The sequence below is a fragment of the Hippoglossus hippoglossus genome, chromosome 11 (genome assembly GCF_009819705.1).
Source record: "Hippoglossus hippoglossus isolate fHipHip1 chromosome 11, fHipHip1.pri, whole genome shotgun sequence".
In the NCBI taxonomy this organism is placed as follows: domain Eukaryota; kingdom Metazoa; phylum Chordata; class Actinopteri; order Pleuronectiformes; family Pleuronectidae; genus Hippoglossus; species Hippoglossus hippoglossus.
The window spans coordinates 11,088,877-11,114,328 of NC_047161.1; the positions used below are offsets into that span (position 1 = coordinate 11,088,877).

The following is a 25,452-nucleotide window of genomic DNA, read 5'->3' on the forward strand; positions in this document are numbered from 1 at the left end:
CACAGCTTACTCTGCGCATGCCCAATGTTGCCTTGGGAAATTCTGTCTGCTTTTGGTTAGCACTGCTAGGTCTAATGAGTAATAAGTTTTATTACTAAATTTGCCCAATATTATTTGGACCACAGTGTTCTGGGTAAGTTTCGGGTAAGTGACAGATTGCTGGTGTTGACTTTATCACCACCTACTGGCCTGGAATGCACGTTTTCTCACCTCGACTGAGATATTTAGTAAAACAAGGTTTTGTAGACTGAGATTTTTTTAAATAACTGAGGCAAACAATTTCGAAAAAATATCCGCTGTCGTTAAGACAAGGCCTTGTATGTTATGTAATAGGAGGCGCAGAGGCCTTTTCTGTTAATGTGCTAATAGACAAAGACCGTCCAACATTAGGCCATTTGTATTTGTGATGATTTGTGAAAGAAGAGCTTGTTATTGATCCTCGTTTCAGTGTGTCTGTTTGTATGGTCTTCCATAGTGAGTCATGCATCTAATTGTACTTCCCCTGACAAAAGTGCTGTGTACAGTTGTCATTTTGACACACAACACACAAACACAGGCTGAGGGATTTCCTGCCATTTTGTAAACCATCTCATACAGTCCTCAACCAAGATGTAATGATTTTGCATCAGAGATGCTGTCTGCTTCTCGTGCCACCATGGTCAGTGGGATGGAAGCAATTGGCCCTTGCGTCCAAACCCACTATCATCAGTCCTGTCCTCATCTCTATAAGCTACGTACAGTATTAGACAGCCTCTTCCAGCTTCCCCACACTCATGGTGCATGGTCAGGTCAGATATACTGTACAGAGATGCCTGAGGGTGACTTGGCTCTTCATTGAGACCAGCCCTGGTGACACCAGCTGTCACATTAATGGATTGGCTAAAACATGTGTGTGAACTGCATTATATTCACTATATGTAACTTTTCTCTACCTCTCAAGCTTTAGCCCATAGACTGTATATTAAAGGGGACATAGCATGCAAATTCCACTTTGTTAGTGCTTCTACAGGTTAATGTGGGTATCTGGCATGTCTACCAACCCAAAAACTCTGGGGAAAAAACACTCGCGCGTTTTGTTATAGTTCCTCTAAGTCAGAAACGTCATGCTTGAGCGACTCGATTGCGCTTCCTGGGTATTGTGTCGTAACAAGGAACTGGAAGTCTCCCTACATGGTCTTGCCCGCTGTGTGGAAGACTTCCGCAGTGTTCAGCTCTACTGTACGCCGGGTTACAGTAGTTACGCCGGGGTACAGTAGTTACGCCGGGGTACACCGGACGCGGAAGCGCCGCTGCGAGGCAGCGCAGCGCCGTTCTCCAGCACGCAGCCGCCTGGCTGTTCACATGGGACGAGCATTTCTCCGCTGGTCAGCCCCATAGACTGTATATATAAGGTCAGCCCGCGATTCTGCTTTCTCCGCTTGTTGTTGTACCCGTTGAATGTCGGGGTTCGGGGGTAAATGATGGTCTTCATAGCCCCCCCCCCCCACCTCTCTTTCTCTCTCTGTCTGTCTGCTTGTGTGCTTGTAGTGGATGGGCAGAGGGGGACATTTAATTATGTGATTGGGAAAATTAAAACTCCAGGACAACAAGGGGAATACAAAGTATGGGATGCATATTTGATAATTTATATCATATAAAATATGTAATTTATATCGTTTAAAATCATGGGGGGAGAGGGGGGAGGGGGGAGCTGGCTCATTAGCATTTAAAGGAACAGGCACTCAAAACAGGTCACTCTGTGGAGGGCTGTTTTATACAGGGTAAAAAGGGTGCTGTTTTATATGATCCTTGTGGTATTTTGACCAAAGTATGTTACAGACATTTCATTAAGACCCCAAGGAACCATATCAACTTGTGGTAAAATGGGCATGCTATGTCCCCTTTAAGATGGACGACATGTCTCCTTGTCCTCCCGCTATCGAGAGATGAAGCCAAAATATCCCAGACATGAAGGCCGCCATCTTGTGCATGTGTTGCACGTGTCTGCACAGTGGTGACCAATTGTGAGTCAGTCACAGCTGTCAATCATGGCGCTCCACCCCTGTTCAAACCCAACTTACTGGAAAAATGAGCATTTGAACATACATAAGTTATAAGAGCCACTTTAAATGTCAAACTGTCTTTGAGGAAAAAGGCATTACATGTGTACTTTGCTGCCAGGTTGTGACTCAGGTGCTTTGGCCTCACTTTTGGGGAGCTACCATGTTTTACATTTTTTTGCCTTGGCAGGAGTTTATAATACACATTCTGAGTAGTGCTAATTCTATCAAGCAAACTGGAGGCTACATTTCCTGTACATGGCCTGGGTTCGCTGGTTAGCGTGCTAACTGTAACAAAAAAGTGATACGAATAGTTACTGCAATGTTACTTCTAGAAAGTGGTAAGTAATCGGCTTTTAATGCCAATGCAAATGTTGCCAATGCAGCAATACAACCCTTTTGATGATAGCTTTAGTAGTCTATTGTTTATCACTTAAAGTTTACCAGTAAACACATGAACAGCCTATCATATAGTTACAATGACGTTCTACTTGTAATTGAATGGTAGTAATTAGCTACCTATGACCGCAGCATTGTTCATGATGAAAAAATAAATGATTGACCTTAGAGAATGAGAGTGACCATATAAAGAACCATCCGTTGCCATGGACTACTTTTAGATAAGAAAACCATTGATACAAAATTGTCATTGTGTGTGTGTGTGTGGGTGTGGGTGTGGGCTGCATGATGATGGTCATACATCTGATTGCAGTTCCAGAGTTTGAATTCTTTTCTGTTTTTTTGCAACACACTCAGTGGGAGAGTGTATGGCACACACTCAACACTGATTTATGATGAATTGGTTCGTTTTATAATATATTGAAATACTGCAACCATGGAGACAATAGCAATCAGGGATTTTGTGCTCATTCATTCACACTCATGATCTCCCTCCACCCCTCGCCAGCCTTTTCTCTCTCTCTCTCTCTCTCTCTCTCGCTCTTTCTCTCTCTCTCACACACACACACACACACACACACACGAACAAATATGCAGACAAGAGAAGAAGCAGAAGAAGCAGTCAGTGCCCGCTGCGTCAGACAAACATAAATAGACGGCGCTTAACACATGCACAAACACGCGTGTTTTTGGAAGTGGTCCAATTCAAATCTGCAAATTCCCTCACATGAGAACCTATCTACCGTACACCGGCATTGCAGCTTACCCCTTCAACAGGTTCTCTGTTGCCATGGCAACGTGCTGCAGGCTGACCGAGCGGGATGAGTGAAAAACCCATTTCCTTGGCGACCAGTGGAGACATTCAGAGACATCAAATGGCTTGCATGTGTGCGCACGTGTGTGTGCAGAGAGTGAATGAGCTGACGTGTGTTTATGTGAGGACGTGTCAAGCTCAGTGTACTCGCCACCCTACTTTGTATCTCCTCATTCCCACCAATGATGAAACGGACTTTGAGTAAGGGGTGGGATGCTCGCCGGTGATTGACGTGGCTCTCTTCTCGGTGTTCACACAAACACAGGCGTATAGTTCTCCTTGTTCCCCCTAATGACTGCAGCCATCATTATCTACCAGCGGTTTGTGGCTGTGTGTGGGAATGTGGAGACATGAAAAGAGAACAGTCTCATGCTTATTCTGCATCTCTGTGGATAAGCTGATACGAGGAGATTCAGAGCGAGAGAGAGAGTCATGAGCCAGTTCCCTCTGCATTCTTCCCTCCCTTGAATCTGCCCACGCGCTGCCTTCCACCCACATCATCGCAGAAGTGATGGAACTTTTTCTACCTCCTCCCTTGCTTGTTTTCTCACTCTCTGCTCCGTTTCTCCCTCCTATTCACATGTTCTCTCCCGTTCTCTGTCACGCTTCCTTCCACAGTTTGTGTCTCCCTTTCCTGTCATTTGTCATTCATCTGAACCCTAACTTCTCCTCTCCGCCATTAGTTCTATATTTATGTCCCTCCATCCCGCCCTCGTACTGTCTTTTCTGATGGAGAGAACATTCTAAGAATTCCTCCGCTCCTGCATCCACACAGGTACCTGCTCTACAGCAAAACTCAGGAGACCGGATTTGAGGTCTGAACAGTTTCTACTATCATTGAAATGTCGCCTGTTAGTCGTCTGTTAGTGAGGCACCTGTCAGGAAATCAAATTTTATTTTTGAAGAAAAGGTGTGAAAGAAGATGCAGATTTTGCATTCATAGAAAGGGATTGATACAGCTAATTATCCAGTTAGAAAACCTTTTTTTTCGGGGGGGAATTGCTCTGAGTCCCTACTACCTTATAAATATATGAAAACACAGTATCAAAGCTCAGCTGTCGATAAAGTAGAGCTCAATTCCAGCATTATTCAGAGGTTCTATTCCACCGTCATTGTTATAGCATCATGTCCTGGGGCAGGTGAATGAGAGGGGAGCAGTTTTATCCGATCACAGCCAGTGGAGGTGCCTCATCAAAGGCCTTCTGGCCTGGCCTGCTCCCCTGGGGCACTGCCATCCTCCAGGAGACACATCAAACACATGAAAGAAGAACATCCAGAGTCACACTCCTTTGCCTCCAAAGCAACAATCCACATTTACCTGACCAGCAGTTAATTTCTGTGGTGCTTACAGGAATTCCCCAACAATTCATTTGGGGTTTTCATTTATTGGATCCACTTTTCAAGCTGCTTGTAAATTATTCTTTGGCTGTATTTTAAAGCACTGATGCAGTTTTTCTGAGCAATGCAGATTCATTTTCCACGCCATAGCATTTTGTGGGGGGGGGATAACACACCTCTTCATTTCAGCAACACAGCAAATTCATACGGACATCTTCTACACTCCGTAACATATTCTACCATATTCTCACCTGCGGTGTGCTTTCCCTCTGTCGGCTGTAGCAGACAACAGTATTCGCTAGGAGGGGGCAGAGATGCAGCCATCTTGGAGGCAGTGGTGCATGCCAATGTCTGCCTGATGAGTTCATAGAGGAAGTAGTTCATCTTCCTCCACTGTTATTTTATTCATTACTGCCCATCGGAGAGGAGAACACACACACACACACACACAGGCAATCAGGTGGGCAGATAGGCAGAAGAAGACATCTTAATGTAGTGATGTTTGTCCCTATTATCTTCTGTCCTCACTCTTTTATTTTGACTTCTTAAATTTCTATCCATTAGTTTTGTCTTGATCATAGTTACTCTTGTTTATCTACTCTATATAGCCACTGTTTATACGACATGTCACTTAGGCTCATTACAGTTGCCTTAGGCTTTTAAACACGTCTTTAAATAGCATCTCTGAAGCCTTCAGAGGATTCAATGCAGATATAAGAGCCCTGTGCGTTCATACCCCTCTGCTCTGTGTTTGTCTTTTGTTTCGTCAATTTGTGATGAACCGCTTTGGCCTACTTGTGGTGGACGCAATTAGGAGAGGACCCTTGGGCAGTCGCTGTTGAGGTTTTCCAGATTTTCTCACTTGAGTAAACAGGACTAGATTTCAAACACACAGAGTAAAAGGTAGCAAAAACAAAAGGGGCAGCAGAGCACTGTGTTCAGGCCTGGAGGTGTAGTCATTTCAATGTTGCTTCTTTGCCGTTGTATGACATGTTGTGTGTGAGGGGTTGTTGGTTCGCTGGGAAAGAAAAGAAGCCATTGGGCATGGAAGTGTCAAGAGAGAAGGCGAGGAGGAGAAAGAGCGTGGTGTTCTGTAACTGCCTGGTAGCCTATGCTTATCCGAGCTCAGCAACCCTCATTAAGCTCAGCTGCCTGTGCAGTAAAAGTTTGGGAGATTCAGACTGAAGAAGACTCCTCTCCCTCCCCCTGCAGGCCAAAACAACCTCGGAATTATACTAGATCTCCCTGGATTCTTCCTGAGATGGAAATAAGTTTTGATTTGCCTTCCAAGGGGTCTGGCTTGGTGAGGCATAAAACTAGTCAGTGGCTATTTTTTTACAGTGATTGTTTGCAATGTAGATGTTGATGAAGTTAAACGGAAGAAATACGCTCCAATTAAAACAATTATCCATCCTCTGGTTTAGAAAAACAGAGAAATATCTGCAACTTCTTTGTTATCTTGGCCGAGTGGAGTGTAGACCGGAATCTTACCAACATTTAAAAGGAACTTGACTTGATGTGTCTTCTTTGTGTGATGGATGATTTGCTTCCAGACACAAACTGAACCCTGGACATCTTCTTGAGATTTTTCGAAGGGACTGTATGCGAGAACGCAAATGTAAGAGTCAAGTTGCTGTGGAACTTTACCTGCCAGCCCCCTAGTAAAATGTCCGCAAAATGTTGCATGAGTTAATGTGAGAATACAGTGGGAATTTGTAAAAAGAAAAACGGCTTAATTTCCCGAACCATGGAGTTCGGTCTGAATAATTCACTAAGAAAACATTATTTATATATATAAATATATTTCAGAAATCAAACACGAACTTAATCGATCCACAGCCTGAGCATTTGCAAAGTTGACATTTGAATGTTTTTTTCTGTCTGTGTGTATTAGCTAGATAAAACTGGGGCCTATAGGAAATTACACACTGTTATTGTTTGCTGAAAACAATATCTGCAAATGTCTTTTGTCATAAAGCATCTGTCATATTGCACCAGTTCCCCCTTTCGCCAGTTTGACTTCATATTTCCTGATCCAGTGCTGATACTGAGAGCTCACTGTGAGGTTGTATCGTAACGTGGTAAAAACAATCATATGATTTCTAAATAAAGAATGGCGATGTCATCTAACAGTTAAAATTTGTATGAATGAGAGATCTGATAACATGAACACAGTTTCAGACTGAATGAGTGCGGTGAGGGTAATTCAGTCCAGGACAGTGTATCTCAGTAAGATTAAGCTTTAGTGTAAAACACAAAAGTTGTGGAGTGTGCATTTTAACAAAGCATTTTTGGATGTTGAAATCAATACTCAGGTTGTCCTGGTGGATCCTAAGACCGAGTGAGGGATGAGTGATGAAGAACTGATGCTTTATCGGTTATTTTTTGGGAAATTCTGATTTACAGAAAGGTCAGCGGTCACGTTCTGCTGCAGCCATTCAGTCTCTGCAGATGCTTTTGTAGGTGGAGCATTGATTTTAGTTTCTTAAAAGCAAAGAAACCCCCCCACATCGAGTAGGCGTGAATGAACTTCTTGACCCTTGTTCATGATGTGTAGCGACATCTGACCTGACACACAGACTAAATACCAATGCTTGATAGCTATATAAGGAATCAGCTTAGTATAGTAGCATTTTCAGAGAGTGAGACTGTGTGAGGTGGACTGTGATGTTAGTGTGTTGTGATCTTCTCCACAGAGGCCACCATGCTTTGCCTTAAGGGACAGTGAATGTTTGTGCTCACTGTCCATCAGTGACACATCAGGAAAGACTGCATGCTTCCCTCTACCCTGTGTCCACACACACACACATTAGCTTCCACCCTCGAACATATACAGACTTTGGGTTGAAACCTGGAGGTGGCTAACACCAGTTGATTTATTTATGAGTTTGAGCTCAATACTGGCTTTAGGCCCATCTTTAAGCCTCTTACAGTCTATGCTCATTGACAGCATTTGTGGTCTTCATTAATATTACATCGCGACATCCTGACCGATATGCATTCCCATAGGACAGCAGCAAAATCATTTCTTCACCAAAATATTCTTAGTAGTTTTATTCTAACTTTGACAGGGAGGCAGTGACTTTTCTCCAGCTGAAATAGTGGCAGGGTTGAGATTTATGTTTTGCTCGAGCGTCAAATAATGCATTTTGAGAGGATGAACTGTATACAAAGCCAAAATGGTTTGGTGGGTGTTAATGTCGCGCTATCTTTGATGTACTCAGTTTTGATCAAAGAGGTCAGGCCTTGCAAAGAAACATCTCGCTCAGGTGACAAAAGAAATAAGTCTCATCTTCAACTGGATCTTAACCAGCACCACACACACAACAAAATCAATGGGGATCATTGTGTTATAAATTACATGGTTGGAAATTAGAATGACTTTGGGGCAAGAGTCTAACATTTCAAACGGAACAGCTGCCAAGCATGAAAGGTCAATTATAAATAGACTGGATATATTGATTATCATTATGTAATGCTCATTCAGAGCTTCTCCTTTATGTGGTTTACATGTAATTTAGAATGGCCACTTTGCTCCCTTTTGAATTATTCAGCCACACAACAGCACCCCCCCCCCCCCCCCCTCCGCACACACACACACACACACCGGAGCTCTGTGATAGGTGATGCAGTCACACAGAGTCACCTGACTGTCACTTGCGCTCCCTTGGGTGGCTCAGTGGTCAGAGATTGGGATGTAACAGAGGAAGACTATTATTGTGATCTGCTCAATTATTCATCTGTGAATGAACTCAATACCCAGAGTGGAAGAGAGTCGGGTTGACGTGAATTACAGCTGTCATACGCCCAAGCAAACATAACATGTCCATCCGTATTTTGACATGACGCTCTCACCAATTAAACATGAGGATTCAAAGCTTTAATACAAAGACAATTTGTGATGACATTTTGATATCATTTATTTGATACAGGATAATATTACATTCACATTACATTTCAACCACTGCACTGCTCTTTCAAAATCACTACGAACATTTCCACTCTGCTTCTTGATTGCTCTTCCATTGTCAGGAGCCATGCCAGAGCTTATCTCACCTGTGTTCACTTTGTATACCTCCCCCCATTCCCCTCATCTGACAGTGGAGTAAATCTTTGCAGATACCATCACCAACCAGTAAAGCCTCGCTAGTGGGAACCACCTCATCTTACTGTAGCCAACCTTGAGCCAGACATAAGTCGGAACCCCTCCATTAAGACCAGCAGCTATTCAATCGGTGGAGGCTGGAGACTTCACGAATATTCCCAAAAACGAGGAGCACTCCAGAGAGAAGTGCCAGAGAAGGCATTTTCATCCCATGTTGTGTTTACATACCAGCAGAACCACCTTTGATGGGATTAGAATCACTAAAGATGTGCTTTTGCTGGCCTGGGAAGCTGCTAGCAAGGAGAATGTGCAGGGATTTATGCATTTTTGATGCAGCGTGGGGAGGAGTGGAACTCTGAAAAGGCTGCATGACCTACTTAGGGAGCCGTGGAATTCAGACGACTCGTCATGCCACAAATCTTTCTCTCACTCTCTGTATGTGTGTGTCAGAGGGATGTATGCAAAGTGTGCTGTCGCGCATGTTCTCTTTTGCCTGCTAGTGTTTGTGTGCGATGGGATGTGACACACACACACACACACACACACACACACACACACACATTCAAGTGTTTCCTCTCCTTCGTTTCTCTCTTTACTTTGCATTAGTTCATTGTGCGTCCTACTCCACAGGCTGCATCTTATTCTTAGCCTTCCAGTCTCTTTTATATAAAAGCCTGTGTAATAAAGAGCCTTCTGACAACCCTGCAACATTGTTGGCCACAATCCACTGAGATGGCATCTGGAAGGCTGTAGACATGCCTGCGCACACATACACATTCACTTTTATCCACACAAGCAGTGGGCTAACAACAGTTTTTCCCTCTGTCCCCATCTAAGGGAAAAATGCAATTTTCTTTGCGACATGGCCTTGTACACAAATTAATTTTCCTTTGCAGTCTAGCCCCTTCTCTCCCTCCTCTCTCCATCACCCCCCTACACTCTCTCTCTCTCTCTCTCTCTCTCTCTCTCTCTCTCTCTCTTTCTCTGTAGCTATGGTAACACAGTGTTGTACGTCAGCTTCTCAAACGAGATGGTATTGTCCGATTGCTCAGGCTGTCACATTCCTCATTCCTGCTCTACTATCACCCTGTATGGTGCTGGAAAAAAGAGACTGAGAGGGGCCAGAGAGGTGCTTTGTTATTGGTCCCAGGTCCTTCCAGTCACCTCAATGCAGACCAGTCAATAGGCGATTCATTTGAAACGACAAGCACCCGCAAGTCAATGCCTTCAACTGGTTTATTTGGCCCCGGAAAATGCTATGTGTGTGCCCGTGTGTGCATGTGTATGTGAATGTGTGTGTGTGGTTATAACTCCTGGTGATTGATGATTGTTTGTGGGACACTGTTGGCATGGCCCCCAGCCTGGTTAAATATTCGCTGATTGATGAATCCCAGGGTGTTTAGTGTTGGTGTCTGCTAGCATGTGTGTGTATGCTGGTGGCCGGGGGACCTCCCAGTCAATGTGGAGCATGAGTAATGACTGGACCAATGAATAAGTCCCAAAAATGTGTCAGAGGATTAGGGTCAAGGCAGATCAAATTTGTTTCAGTGGTGAGTTGTATTGTGTAAAACATATTTTAGTTGAACCATTTTCCTGTATTTCTTCAGAATATATCGCACTTACACTCACTGTTCTTATATCATTTAATTTCACTTGGACATCATCATCCATTTACCTTAAACAGCTAATCTGCAATCCGCTGTATTTTTGTATCACTGATTATTTATTCAATTTTCAGCTATTGTTAATAAGTGATAAGCAGGTTTTCTTGCCATGTTGTGTCAGTCCACTCTTTCAAAGCCCCTTCTGAAAAATGATGGTGATATGATTAACTAAGAAATTAATTGGATTGAGCAGAAAAGTGCAACGCTAACATCCAGTGAAGATGAGTTAATGATGCAATGCTTACAGCTATGACCATTAATAACCTTAAACCTCCTGGAGAATGAGAGATCAGAGGGGGGAGGGGAAAAGAGAGAGTAGAGATGAACGAGAGGCAGGAAGTGATAGACGGGGGGGGAAGAGAGCAGTGAATGACCGAGAGAGAAGGGGAAAGGTGCAAATAACCGCAAGACAGAGAAAAGAGTGTGTGTTAGAGAATGAGAGGGGAAGAATGATGATGCTGATGAAATGGAGATAGAAGTAGTGGATGGGGAGAGAGGAGGAGAGGTGAAATGAGAATGAAAGAGGGGTCCTCAATCCAAACAGAGACTAGGCCAGGAATCCTGGGAGGCGGCATTCTGCTGTAAAAAGATTGATGTGGGTGGACAGAAGAATCCCTGGGCTGCAGAGAGGGACTGCCTGAACACACTCACACACACACTCACACACACACAGCTCCACAGTCCGTCACACACCCTTCCATGAGTCCTGTCCTTCTCGTGTGGAATAGAAACAGGCACCAGACTCCTCTCCGCACTGTCATAACGTTGTCGATAGATGGTCTCTTCATTTGGAGAAGGATCAGTAATCTGCCAGTGTTTGTCCTCTCAGACCCGACTAAATGTCAATAGCAATATCTGCCTTACCCCACTCTTTAAATGGCCATTATTAGATAACCAATCATAGGAAGGGCTGCGCAGCACATCGCACAGAAAGGAGACGGCAATGTCACCTGCGCCACACGCTCCAACGTGAACTTGTGTGATGATTGCGGTAGGAAAAGTGCCCTTCCAAATGACAATGTCAAAACGGGTCTAAATAAACTCCCATTACGTGATACACCGTTTGAAATTAATGAAAAACAACACACCGAAGTGATTGGCAGGTAAAGATCCTGTAAAAACAAAGTGTGTGATCGAGTGTCGTGCCTCCTGTTTTGCTTCCTATTATTCAACCATGACCCTCGTCTTTCTTTCACCTTCAGGGAAATGATTTTACTGTACACGTCAAAAGTATAGTTTATCAGTCATGGAGAGTATTACTCTGTAGAAACCGCTATAATATCAGCTGTCACTGTGGAGGAGATTTGTCAGTGTGAGGAAATAACCCTCATGATGTCAACAGGGTGATCTTGGCTGAAATAAACAACCATGCAACACTGCAAAAAGTGGCTTAAATTTCATGTATCCTCTAATACAATTCACCTAAGAGGCCGAACACAGATACAATTTAATATTTGCCAAAAATATTGAAAGTAAATACTCAACTGAGGTGACAGACACATTGCAGTACCTTGGGACAATCAAAGATCCTCCCATGCGCACACACACACTCTCAAACCAAGCTTCTGCAAAATCATCATCCTCCCCTCTCAGCTGAGCTGATGCAGGCTATCATGATGTGCGACGTGTATGTTTACACTCTGATATAAAATTTCCTCCTAACCTGAAGATGAGTGATGGTCTCCATTCTTGCAGACAGCATTTTCATGAGGTAAACAGGCTGGAGAGAGCTTATAAAAAGCACAGACTGGGACCTTTAAAAATTAATTCTTAGAAAGCAGAGGTCAGCGATATCCAGCAGAACGTGTATATGGTAAGTATTCTGGAAGAGTTTTCATAAAGGCTGAGATGGAGGGAGGAGGAGATGGAGAGAAGGGATGGTATTGGGTAGAAACCTTCACACAGTTGTTCTCCATAAACCTTTAATATGCCCAATTGACAGAGAATATATGAGGGGTTTTATGTGCTCCCTCATTATTCTGTTTTTATGCTGCCTCAGTTGAGAAAAACTCAATACATAGTCTAACAAACATCATGAAGGGAAGCGTTGTTTCATTTTGAGTTCATTTGGGGTCATTCTGCCAGTGATGAAACAGAAGAACAAAATTAAATGAAGGGTGCCTGCAGGAGTCAAAATCCACTGATGCCTTCGTAGCCGCAGATATCATGACTCTGTGGCGAAATACTAACAGACTTGTTCTCTCCCTGCATACAACCAAAACTGACTCTCATCCCTGTGCTGGACTAATTTACTACCCTACCATTAACAAGCATTATCCTCCTTTTCCCTACCTCTTTCTTTCTTTACTGGATTCATCCAAGGGAGAGCGTGCAGGACCTCCGGGGCCAAGAAACAATTAACTTGATAATGGGTTCTCTTCCTCTATTTCTTCTTCCCACTCTCTGTCCACAACCCCTCTCTGTCGGTCTTTATCAGTTACTAGTTAGCAGATACACCAGCGAGGGCACCTCTGTGGTTACTAAACCCTCTTATTAAAGAAGAAGACGAAGAATATTTAATGATCAAATTCTGTTGTGCAGGTATGAAAACAACTTTTCCTCTTGTCAGGCAAGAGTTATCATTGAAGCTCTTAGCTTTCGGCCATGATGTACATTGACTTCTTTGCTCTACAGTGTGACTTGAATGGAGGAAATAAACTGCAGACTACCTTTAGTTGTTTTTAATGTGGATGGAATTGCCAAATCTCTCAGCACAGATTCAGCCCTAAAGATTGCTCACTTCTCATATTTTGTCAGAAATGGGTCTGGTGGTGTTCTTGTGGTTTTTGCGGTTGAGATAAGAAAACCAAATCAGAGATTAAACTGGCACCGTGATCGACATAATTTTCTGTATAAATTAAAAATAGCTTCGACAGGATGCACAATTCACTTTCTTGCACTAGTGGAGGACGTACTCAACATTTTGATGAAGTAAAAGTGAAGAAAATAGACAAATGTACTCGCGTAAAAGTAAAAGCATCCCATGAACTTTTCTTCTTCAGTAAATGTATGTACTTAGCTTCCTGCTCTGATCGGATCAATTGACAAATTTCCCTCTTGCCATTGATTACTCTTGAAAATATAAAAAATAATGGTACTGGTACACGGAAGGTGACAGTGGCCCCCTAAAAAGAAAAAGGCTAAAACTAAATCAGAGAATAATAAGGTGAAAATAAATTCAGTTTACCTGGATTCTCCTCTCCGTCCAGCACCTCCTATATTGGAACCCATTGGCTCGTTTCAGTGGGATTACAGTTTGGTTTGGTCCCTCTCACTGGTTAGCTCAACGTGTCCCAGCTGTTGTCAGGCCTCGTCAAAAGCACAACAACCTGTAATAGGCTTAACACAGCATCTGCTTCCTGCTCAGCACAGATTGCTAATAAAGGTGCAATGTGTTTGCTGTGAATTATTTATTTATTTTGTACCACCGGCCAATTTGAGCTTATCTTGGATAGTGAGTGAGCCGATGTGTGTTTATTTGTTTGTGATTGTGTTTTGGCACGCGTTTGCGTAGAAGAATGATAATTTATTTGGTGTGTGTGAGTGTGTGTGTGTGTCTGTGTGTGTGTGTGTGTGTGTGTGTGTGTGTCTGTGTGTGTGTGTGTGTGTGTGTGTGTGTGTGTGTGTGTGTGTGTGTGTGAGACCCGAGAGTTGAAAAGGGCGAAAGACACTTGACACCACCGAAGAGGCTTCCATCGTGGTTATCCTGGTGGCCATCTGAGCTCTCCAGAAAGCGAGAGAGATAGAATGAGTGCAATCACAAGAGCCAGACTGGAGGGAGAGATGGAGGGCAAACAGCTATCAGCTTCAGCCGCCCAGTCAGTCTGTCGCAGTGCATTTTATAGGCCAGTCTCTCCCAAGATAAGTGGTGGGTTCCATAGTGTTTTTTTCCTGTGCGTCCCAGGCCTGCATTGCAAGGGGAACAGATTGAGAAAAACAACTCCATCACTCCTTCCTTCTCTCAATTTTACTCCATCCACTCGCACTCAATCAATGTGTACTCTCTTCGGATACTCTGGGGCCGGCTGTCTAAATGTTACGACAAAGCGCCATGGTGCTTGCTGCATACGCAACTGAAGCTTCATCCTCCCCTTCTCTTCCTCCCTGTCTTCTTCTTCCTTTTCAGAGTGTCTCACTTAAATTGTTGGCTATTGCTTTTTTGCATTGGCTCCTTAAGTCTGTAAATTACCTCTCAGCCTTGTCTTTGTGGTCATTTAGAAAGGGAAAGAAAAGGTTTGGTGGGTGATACGTTACACCTCAGTGAGCCTCACAAAGGGTTCACTGATGGGGAACAAATAGCTCGAGCTTCTTGGAGATCTTGTGCTTCTGTCTATAAGGAGGGGAGCAGGTGAGATGAGCCTGCCAGTGATGTGAGAGATGTTTACCAGTGTGGAGCATTGACCTTAATTGACAGACAAATGACCCCAATGAACTCAGGGGAGCTCTCTGTATTAACTTGTTATTGATGTACTATAAAGAAAATCTAAGATAATACAGTTACATCGCCTTTGCACTAAATAGTCAAACTTTGTAAATGGCTGGAGGCTGAATCACAGGCACTTAAACCTCCAGTCTTTACTCCTCTTCTGAGAGTAGTTGGTATTGACAGCCATGGCAGAGTTGTAGAGGATTAGTTGGGTTGTACATGGGGAAATAGATAATCTCCTGTAGATCTGACCTATTGGCTGCACCCTGCCATCTCTATAGGGCTTTATAATGCCAAGCATATGTTTTCTCAAACACTGGATTCAGTTGGGCTCACGCTCCCCCTCCCGGTTTGGGGATGTGGAAGTAATTCACAGTGGAGCGTCTGCTGGGGGCAGATGTAGCTGTTAGAAAAGACCAGCTTTTTCTTTTTTGCAGCTGCTGCACCAGTCGACACATCAGGAAAGTTGTCAACATGCAGGATGGATGTGTACAGGTGCTTTGAAAGCCTGACTCCAGCAGTGACGGTGCAAAAATGCAAATTAATAACTTTGCAGTGTGCACACTTTAAAAGGTTTATACTGATAAATGTGTGTAGCTCTTAGAACTATAATTTAATGTTCTCATTTCTTATTTGTCATACTTGCAGAGGGAAATTACAGAGAGGGATGTTCGGTAGACAAGTACAAGATCTTTTTCTCAATTCCATTTCAACATGTTCTTGTTATGCCTGCGTATCTCAGCAAGTAAAATCTACTGTCGAAAAATGAAATAAAAGGAAAGTTTTTTGATTAATTCTGTTTATTGGAGGGAAAGAAGGGATGCTGTTGCACAAATCAAATTCACACATAGCCAAAAGCAAAATCTATTCACAGTTTTTGGGTAAATGACATCACATTATCTCCTCTCCACGATGTGTCTACACATCTTAACCCATAAAGACACAGATTCTGTGGATTCTCGCACATTTTGTTGTTGATAAACACCTGGGCTACCGGCCTCGTCGTGAATAAACGCAGATTGCTTCTGACATCAGATCAGGCTCTCCCCTCCCCGATCCTCTCTGTTGTTATCTCTCATCTCTCTCTATCCCACACACATGTACGTGTGTGTGTATGTGCATGTGATGTAGTGGGCCTCAGGTTGCTGATTTGGGTGCAGTAATTTGCCATTAGACAAGGGACAGGTGCAGCTGCCTCTGTGTACAGCGCTAACAAGGCATTTCATCATGGTTAGCTCCAGCCTGCTGATCTTATCAGCTCTTTTTCTTGTCACAATATCGCACACACACACACACACACATACACAGTAGACACGCCCTACAGGGTCATTCAGCATGCAGTTGTGGTCAAATGGAGGATTTGGGTTCAGACGCCTACGCTGGGTTGGGAATGCAGGTTCATCCTCTGATTAAAACATCAGTTAATTGTGTTAGGGTAAGGGCTTCCATACCTGTAGTTTTAGCTGTTGTTCAGGTTGTTTACTCTTCTCCAAATTTTGAAACGTTGCTGTTATTATGTAAATTACTGATTAAAAACCTTCAATTAACTCTGGCTGTCAAACTTGCAGGAAATAGCCACAAACTTTCATGCAGATTTTGAATGAGTTTAACCCTCAAATGTGCCGCATGCTGACCTTTAAAGATTTACTATTTTCAAAGACATTATAGAATGTTTAGTAAAAGTAGATGAAAATGATCACATGAAATGGGTAAAAAAAGTTATTCCAGGACAACTGTTAGCTCCCAGTTAGTCTAATTGAGTGTGATTCATGTGTAGCACAATAACAGCGGGCTAATGTCATCATGTAATAATAAATCAATGAGGATGAATCTCAGTAGCTTTGTGTAAAGGTCAGAGAAGGAAATGTAACAGAGGCAATGGATTGAGAAGCATTTGGAATAAACTCTTCCTCGGCTAGCTGTCCTATCAGTAATATCCTCTAAATGGTTAGGCTACTGGTGCAAACTCAGTGTAGTGAAATGTCAAGCCGAGGAAGGGACATTTAGCAAAGATGGAAACGGTTCTGTAGCCTGAATATTGTAACCAGTATCTCTAAATCCAGGGAGTGAAGTACAACTCATTCCAAGAGATAAGGTATAACTCTTTGGTAAGATGTCCACAGATATTCAGCAGTAGATGATTTGCTTTTCATGAGTTTCCATCTCCAAGTTCTTCCGCCGTCCGCCCTCGGCCCACCAACCCCACCTGCACCACCCCTCATACACACATTTTCCTTGGCTGTCTCCCAAGGTGGTCAAACAGATTACCACGGGCGTTGACTCCATCGATCTGCTCCAAATGGCCTCCGAATGCCAGGAATTAGATTTCAGACTGCAGAAGAGGGAAATAAGGTGTTGTAGTATGTCTTGCCGCTCTACTTGCTAGTCAAGTACTGCTATGCCTTCCTCGTTGCACTGTCGTTTCCTCAGAACTTATTTGTGTTTTTTCATGACGGCGACATTTCTCTGCTTATACCTTGTTAGAGCCCATTTCTCCGGGAAAATTGGGATGTGGACCCAAAGCTCTCAGCGACTGCTTGGTAAACCTTGAAAAATACATATTTGTCTCAGTGTTGTTGAATAAGGATATTAACGCGGAAAGGAAGAAGGCACAAGATGAAAAACTGTAGCGGCTCATGCACTGGAAGAAAATAACACGAGGAGATGTAAAAAACAGAATTAGATTTGATATTTAATCATACTTTTTCCATAATGGGACTGTAGATAAATCTGCACAGCACTGTGTAGCTGCTGAGCATCATAGAGAGTCAATCTCACGGTCATGAATTACTTCATTGTGGGGTTATAATAGAGGGTGGTTTTATAATACTGGTTGACTTGGCTTTATTAGTGCACGGTTAATGTCAGGCTAATACCTCGTCGCTCCTCTCTTTCTCTCCCTCTATTCAACTGCTCGTTTCCCTCTCTCGCTTTTCTCCCATCATCGCCATCACCATCCCCGTGTCCCTTCACTCTTTGTGTCCCATTGTATCCCACCGCCTCTCTCACCCTCCATCCCGCTTTGTCTATCTGGTGTTAAGCTTTGCAGCGTCTCCATAGCTGAATAAGTATTGATTAATGTCTGAGTGGTTGTGCTACCTAATGAGAGGCTAAATATAGCCGTCGCTACACTGGCCCGGCACGTGGCTTCCTCCCTCATCTTGCGCGCAAAGTGTGGATAGTCACACTGTTGGCATGACAACACACCAGTCAAGGCCCTGCGAGAAGTCTCAACAGATTGTGTGCATGTGTGCCCGGGAAAGGTATAAGAGAGGATAAATGTAGCCGGGAGGACAAACAGAGAAACGGAGGAAAAAGAAAGACGTAGCTTTGTTTCTTGTAGCTTCACGAGAACATGCTTTGCTTTCTCTCGTTAACTCTTTCGGTTTTCTTTTCTCCAAGAGAAACTCTCATAAGTTTGGTGATTTTTAGATACTTACTCTGAAGAGACAAAACCATTTGTCGCTGAACTAATTAGTAGATCAACAGTAGAATATTCAACTATTTTGAAAATAATAAATGTGATTTAAGTATTCTTTGGTTTGAACTTTTCCTATTTGAGCATTTGTTGATTTTCTTTGTCTAACGTGATAATAAAGTGAATATCTTTGGCTTTTAAACTGATGATCAGACAAAACTTGAACAATTTGAAGATTCTCCCCTGAGCTTTTGGAACCAATTTTTCTTACAGTTTTATCGACTTACTGAACCCATTCATGTTTAAAGCTTAAAACGAACCCATTTTGAGGACTGATGACACTTAGGAAGGTTTCAAAAATTCCCCAAAATATGGTAACAACTATATATGCCTTAAAATTAACATGTAGTCGGGTTTTACACGTTGTAAAACTGTTTTATTTTTCGCCGACACAATGAGGAACATAACAAATCGTGACAACCTACACTACATTGTCACTCTTCGTAATAAATCTACTTAAGCATGCCACATCACAGAGCTCTTTTGTCCTCATGTTGACAAGTTAAGTTGCCCACATTTCCTTTCTGTTGCATGGTAACCATTTGAGAACCGTACCATCCCACCTTGTTATGGCCAGCTGGAGAGACATGAATGACAAAAGTATGCAAATTAGATATCTTCTTTAATAGCCTGCTGTTTTATTCAGCTGTGTGGCCAGGATAAGGAATCCCCAATGTGTCTAATCACATCTTCTCCCACTCTTTTCACCTGAGGCATATCCGCAATCAAGTCTATTTTTGACTGGCATTACAACATACATTGTTCCTCTCCGGCGTGAATGGACGTGCTCAGGGGAGGAGTGTGTTTTTAAGGGTCTGATGATTTAAATCTTAGCACGTGATTAAATCTGAAGTGTGTGTGGTCCAAAGTGCAATGCAGGAAGACGGCTGTTGAAATTTGTGTTCTTATTTTCAAGTTGTGCAGTTTATACATTCAGGGTTTCTATCGTCAACAGAAAGACAGAAGATGTAAACTTGACGCCATTATACCTACCATGGTCTACACACAGTCCTATAAATCTTTAGTTTAGTGTCATTCCTCCACATTGGATTTTTGTCTGTGCTGTGGAGCCTCTGCTGTTCAGTGGGAAATCTCATTCTGTTGCCAGCTGATGGCTTACAAGGTCAAATGACTCTCCAGATGAAATGGACTGTGTCAGAAGGCAGAAACACACACCACCTGCCATTCAGTCGGTCAGTCCATCCATCCATCCATCCATCTATCAGCTGCACACGGGAGTACATCCTGAATTTATTGGCAATAACAGACAACTGAGGGGGAGAGTGTTTATGATTCGATCACAATATTACAACCTGTGGAAATCGCAGCAAACCCGGTTAGCCAGCTTATGTAGCCATCAAAAGGAACCTACAGTTCTTTTTAAATCTCTTCTCTCATTCCTCTGTCTTTCTCCTTTTCACACACTCTTTTCCTCTGGTTGCTATAGTGATGTGAAATGGCTGCATTCTGCAGCACTGGATCAGAGCGGGGGCCCGCTCCTGCAGCTTGTGAGTTATATAGTTTTCCATGATGGTTTTAAACCATTTAAACAAACACACACACACACACACACACACACACACACTGCTGCAATTATATCAGCATGTACCACAGCGCTTGGAGTCTAACAAGTAAAATGTTATTTAAATGTCACATCGTTTTTCATAAACAGTATGCATTACTTTAAACCGACACTAGTGAATATGCTGCTTTTGTTGTGCATCGATCACAGTAAGTCGAAGTCTAATGACCTTGTAAGTGCAGCAGTTTTTCTTGTACAGTTGGTTAATTATTGACCCTGAGACTCACAAATAATGGTTAAGAATTGTCCTAATTGTTTAGAAAAGTCACAAAAGTTATTCTCCTGAACAAAGAATCCAAGGTATCTCTTTAACCCACAGTTTTTTCAGAGGAGCACAAGGTTCTTCATGTCCTTGTCTTGCGTGCCTGCAACACAGTCACCCAAAATAGGCTGGAATATGTAATGCTGCCTTTTAAGGGTCTTTATCTTCCCCTCTGTCTGTTCTTTGTTCCTGTTAGTGTTTTCACAATACCAAAATAATGATTTCAGTTCAATCCCTGCCTAAATATATCAAAACTGATACTGAAAAGATGGTTAAAACTCCTACAACACGAGGAAGAGTAATTGAATAATAGACGGTAGAACATGGAGGAGAGAGAGCCTAATTAATTGCCTTTTTATAATCCAATTTCACGAAATAGAAAGGGAGAGAGTATGTTCCGTTGAGCGCAGACCACCTCCAAGGAGATATTCTGACTCATTTGTATTTAGTTTACTACTGTTGTGTGTTTGAGCTTCATGATGTACAGTTAATGTCATTTATATTTATCTACATGCACATTGAAATTGAAATATATATATGATGTTGTGTGTTCAGTTTGGTTTCTTACATTGAGGTGTTTTTGACACTTAATTAATAATGGATCACACTTGTGATGTGTTTGACTTATACTTCATGGCACGATCATGATGTAATAATGTTAATCTTCACATCTGCTACCTCATGTCTGTCAACAAGTTGCTTTGCAAGTTGGAAGTTTTGTGTTCCTTGGTCTGTGTAGGTTTAAAACCGGCTGTAGATCTTACAGGCTTTGTGGCGTCTGTGGGTTTGGCATGACTGTCATCTTTATCAATGAAAAATTCCCATATTCTTGCATCTTCCTTGTCAACAAGCTGTGAATGGTCAGCAAGAGCACTTTCTGTTGTCTCCATGAAAGCAAAGAATGGTTTGCACGCCCACTCCCACTATGCCTGCAGCGAGTGCTGCATACACACTGCCCCGCTGCACTCTTTGATGCAACTCATAGGAAATACGGCTTTTACTAAAACACTGCCATTCTTAAATTACGGACTGTATGCACTGTATTTAATGGCTGGGTATTGCAATATTTTGTATATCATGCAACGCACTCTCCTATATCCTACACTTCCTTGCTTTTCATGATTTGTTTTATATCTCTACTCTTTCCTCCTTTCTTCTCTCCCTGTTTTACAACAAATAATCCAAATCTTCTCTCTCCTTTCTGTCTCTTCACCTCTGCTCGTCACCTCCACCTTCACCACCTCTCTCTCTGTGTCTACAGTGTGACAACGCCAAGGGGCTGAGGGCCTTCTTCGATGCCATATGCTACGGTCCCAAGCACCTCATGATCTTCGGCGGTGTCTGCCCCTCTGTGACCTCCATCATTGCGGAGTCTTTGGAGGGTTGGAATCTGGTGCAGGTAGGACACGTGTCACATGTCATTATGTGTGCATGTATGCAAGTGGTGTATTGCCTATATGCATTGTGTTGGTGAACCTGGAATGCTATTGTGCATAGTTTCCAAGTGATTGAAGAGAGGTTAAATAGACATTAACTCCTGTGTACTTACTTATACATTGTCTAAGGTTTCTTCCTATTTCTTTGTTACAATTAGGATGCCTGAGTTTGCTACTTTCTTAAGTTTCCAAAACTTCCTTAGTTTTCCCTCGTGTTGCGCAAATACGCCTTGGGATTTCATGAGGGTCACTGTTTCATGTACCACTGATTGCTGGAAATGATTAATTGATATGAGCTAATAATATATTATTATATATATTATATTATATATTATTATATTAATAATATTATTTGTATTTTACCATTATGTTGCTTGGTAAATGGCATTTTCTGGCATTAAATTAACAGAGCTTTGTTTGCTTATTTTAGGCATTAAACGCCAGTCATCTTTGCGCCTGGTAATGCTTTGACCCTCCTGATTTATTGCTTGCAGTTTCTTTGACTCTTCACTGTACAGCACTACCAAAGAGAGGAAATGCCTCCTTCCAAAGAATACATTTCATTTGCTGCAGACCCTGTAAAGGTTATCAGGCACAGATAAGGAAGGAGCGAAGCTTGTGCTTGGAAGAGATTGCATAATTCAAGTGGCTTCATTTTGAACTGAATGTCACATTACGTATCGTATTTCTTCCGCTTCCAATTACTGTGAATCTGCTGCTTGTCATGTTTTGATTTTTTCCATGTCTCCTTTTGCTCGCTGTCTTGTCAGGGTCACTCAAGAGAGTGAAAAGATTGGCAGGATGAGGGAATGAAAGGATTTGAAAGTAATCTTTTGTTTCAGTGTTCACTTCCTTTCCATGGTAATGATCTCAGTTGAGAAAGAGAGGCTCGAGTCATAGTTGAATTTTGGCTCCTGAAGTCGTAGTTTGTGTGTGTGTTCCCCTCTATTTATTGGCTTGTTTGGTAGTGATTACCTGTGAGGAGTGCAGTTGCAATCTTCTGCTCTGCAGAACACTCTGCTTAGTACAGTGTGTTCCCCACAGCACTTTACCAACCAGGCTCTTTTTCTATCAATACACAGACCAACACCAACAAACGCACACTGGTCTGATCCCAAATATGTATTGTGTTGCTGCCCGAGTACCAGATGGCAAGTGACTGACGGATAAATGTAAAGATAAATAGCAAAGAAAAAACTTTAAATGAACTTCTGTTTCCAGGATATGCTTAAAGATTACACCCTTGAATTCAGTGCCAAGGGAAACTGTGAGTGCAGTTTCCACAAGCAACTAAATTACTTTCTTTAGACCAGGAGATGTGTAACTGCAAGGTCGTCCAAGTAAAAGCACTCAGCAGCTGTCCAGCACAATGTGGAGAATCTTAACATTTTGAATCAGGATTCCACTGAAGAGCAAAGGTTTGTTGTATCATACAAGACATAATTATTTTCACTTACTTATTATATCATGTTCGTGCACTTCTCTGTGTTATACTCTTGGTTATAGGTGAGGCACAGTATCAGAGCCTGGGGTTAGTTATCATGGACTTTATACGTCCGTGAGCATCGAATGTGTGTTTGTTTAATGTGTGGACATATGTCGGAACATGTACTGCACATACAACTATATATATATATATATGTGTGTGTGTGTGTTGAAGTGTTAGATGAAAGACAGACAACTTTCTGCTTTGACAACAGCTGTGATGGGAGCCAGTCAGCCATTGCTTCCAGCTAGGATTATGCTTTTGTCTGAAGGAGAAGGAGATTAAAAAAAGAAGAAGACAGGAGCTAAAAACAGACAGATGTAAGAAAAAGTGAAGGTATAGGGGGAAGGGGAGAGATGAGGAAAGTGTTGAATCTTGCATCCCGCAATGTTTAGCGGGCCATATCAGCGTGAATCTGTTTTTAAAACTGCAAATTCTGTCACCCTGCATATTTATTACCCCAGCCCTGGCATCCCATCTGCAAGAGTTGAGTCGGTGGGGAAGGAAATGGAGAATTTTCCATGGTGATTTTATGGGCCAGGCTTAACAAGCTCATCATTTCCACATCAAAACAGGGAGCTGGCAGATACTATCTACAGTTGAGATAGAGGAGAGAACAACCACTCCTGGAAAAAAGCTTAATCACACAGCCATAAAAATAGCATTCAATCAGTGTTGATCCCTAATGAAGTCAGCTTTGCAAGGCTCAACAAAAATAAACTTCCACTGTGTACTCGCTCATTACACTCCATGCACACACTCATATGCACATACAGCGTTGATATATTCCTTCTAAAATTCAAGAGTCAATATTTTTATATTCCCAAAGTGGAGTCATGTCTAAACAGAAATTCAGGCAAATACTAACACAATTTTGGAGGGAAATATGCCAGCTGAAGACGGCCAATGGGTTAAGTTTGTGTACTTATGTTTTTTACATCCTGGGAACAACATACAACAGCATTTTTTAAATTTTCAAATAGTGCAAGATGCAACACTGGACAGCAAGGTGGGTTCGAACAGTTTAAAGCTGTAAAACTAACCTCCAGTAAAGCAATAATTATGAAAGAAATATAGTCAAGATAAAGACTTAAAGAGGGCTGACCTTTCTTTGACATTTTATCCAATATGAATGACTTAATTCATGCAAATATAACTTTTAGTCGGTCAGAGTTTAAAGCCCATATTTGAGAATTGGTATAAACCACTTGATAGTTGACTTCTGACTGAAAAATGTTAATTGAAATTCTAATTACATTTATATAAAGTATGAACTATATATTCAATATATTTCCCAGCTGTTTAAGCTGCTATGTCATTGTGATCAGTTTGCCAGCAGCGCTTCAAGCTTTTAATGCACTGTACATCTGAATTGATCTGTTGTCACACTTTGTCATGAAAGTGATTTGTTGTCCATAACTTCCCTGAGCAGCTCCACTTGGCTCTGTACTCGCAGTCACATTTTGTAATGCAGTGTACCGTACATGTGCTAAAATGACTGCCCAAGCAAATTAAAATGGTGGATAAGAATGCTGCCAGGGCCAATGGACAGATGGCGAGGAGAGGATTGAGGGAACGATGGAGGAATGGCAGAGAGGAGCAGACACACGCACTCTAATGGCATGAAATTGAAATTCAAAGAAACGGGGCAAGACGCAGCTGTGTTTGTGAACTGCCATCAGTCACAAATGCCACTGATTGCTGCGTTTTCATTTCCACAAGACAATGGGTGTTGAAGCCCTTGTCTTAGCAGCCATCTTGCTGTGTGATTAATCTTGTGTTAATCACACACCAAGTATTACATAATCCCAGAAAGCATTTTTTAAGCTTTTTAAATGCATGAGCACTTTTCTTTACCCTGTTTTCTTAACGTTCCAGAAGTCCATTTGCTCTACACAGCAGTGTTCTCTATTTTCTGCAAATGGCTCATTGAGTGCCAGGAAATAGCCCTAACCCTGGCTCCCATCAGTAGCTGGCCACTTCTCACTCACCAATTAGGCGTATCAGTGGTGGCACTGTTCATTTTCAGCCACATCGAGTGTGTAATGAAAAATTATGCCTCCCGATCATTTTGCCTCTTGTAATTTGCAAGAGAAGAAGAAGACGAGCGCTTTATTTCTATGAAACAGCCATTTGTAAATGTGGACACTGTGAAGGACACCATTTTTTTGGGTGTTGTCATTATTTTTTTCACAAATATTTAGTTTTCATTTTTGGGTTGGTGAATAAAAATGAGGTGAACTTTGAAAAAGTCTATTGAGGCATGTAGATTCATAAGCTGGGTCTCAATTTAGGGGCCACATCCTTTACAGCTGCATTCGTAGACCGATTGACAGCGCCGCTACTAGACTGTCCCAATTCGAAGGCTCCTGTGTGCTTCCACCACCGAGCATCGGAGGCTCCACCAGGTCAGATCCTTCCCC

The 25,452-nt window shown here is 42.3% G+C and overlaps 1 protein-coding gene across 2 annotated transcripts in view; it reads left to right on the plus strand.

Annotated features, from left to right (window-relative positions):
- Positions 1-25,452, plus strand: part of gabbr2 (gamma-aminobutyric acid (GABA) B receptor, 2) — a 175,835-nt gene that overhangs the window by 36,461 nt on the left and 113,922 nt on the right. For both annotated transcript variants that reach the window (XM_034599597.1, XM_034599596.1), the window contains one exon: positions 21,369-21,506. In XM_034599597.1, coding sequence (XP_034455488.1) covers positions 21,369-21,506 — 138 coding nt within the window. The remainder of the gene's footprint in view (positions 1-21,368; positions 21,507-25,452) is intronic.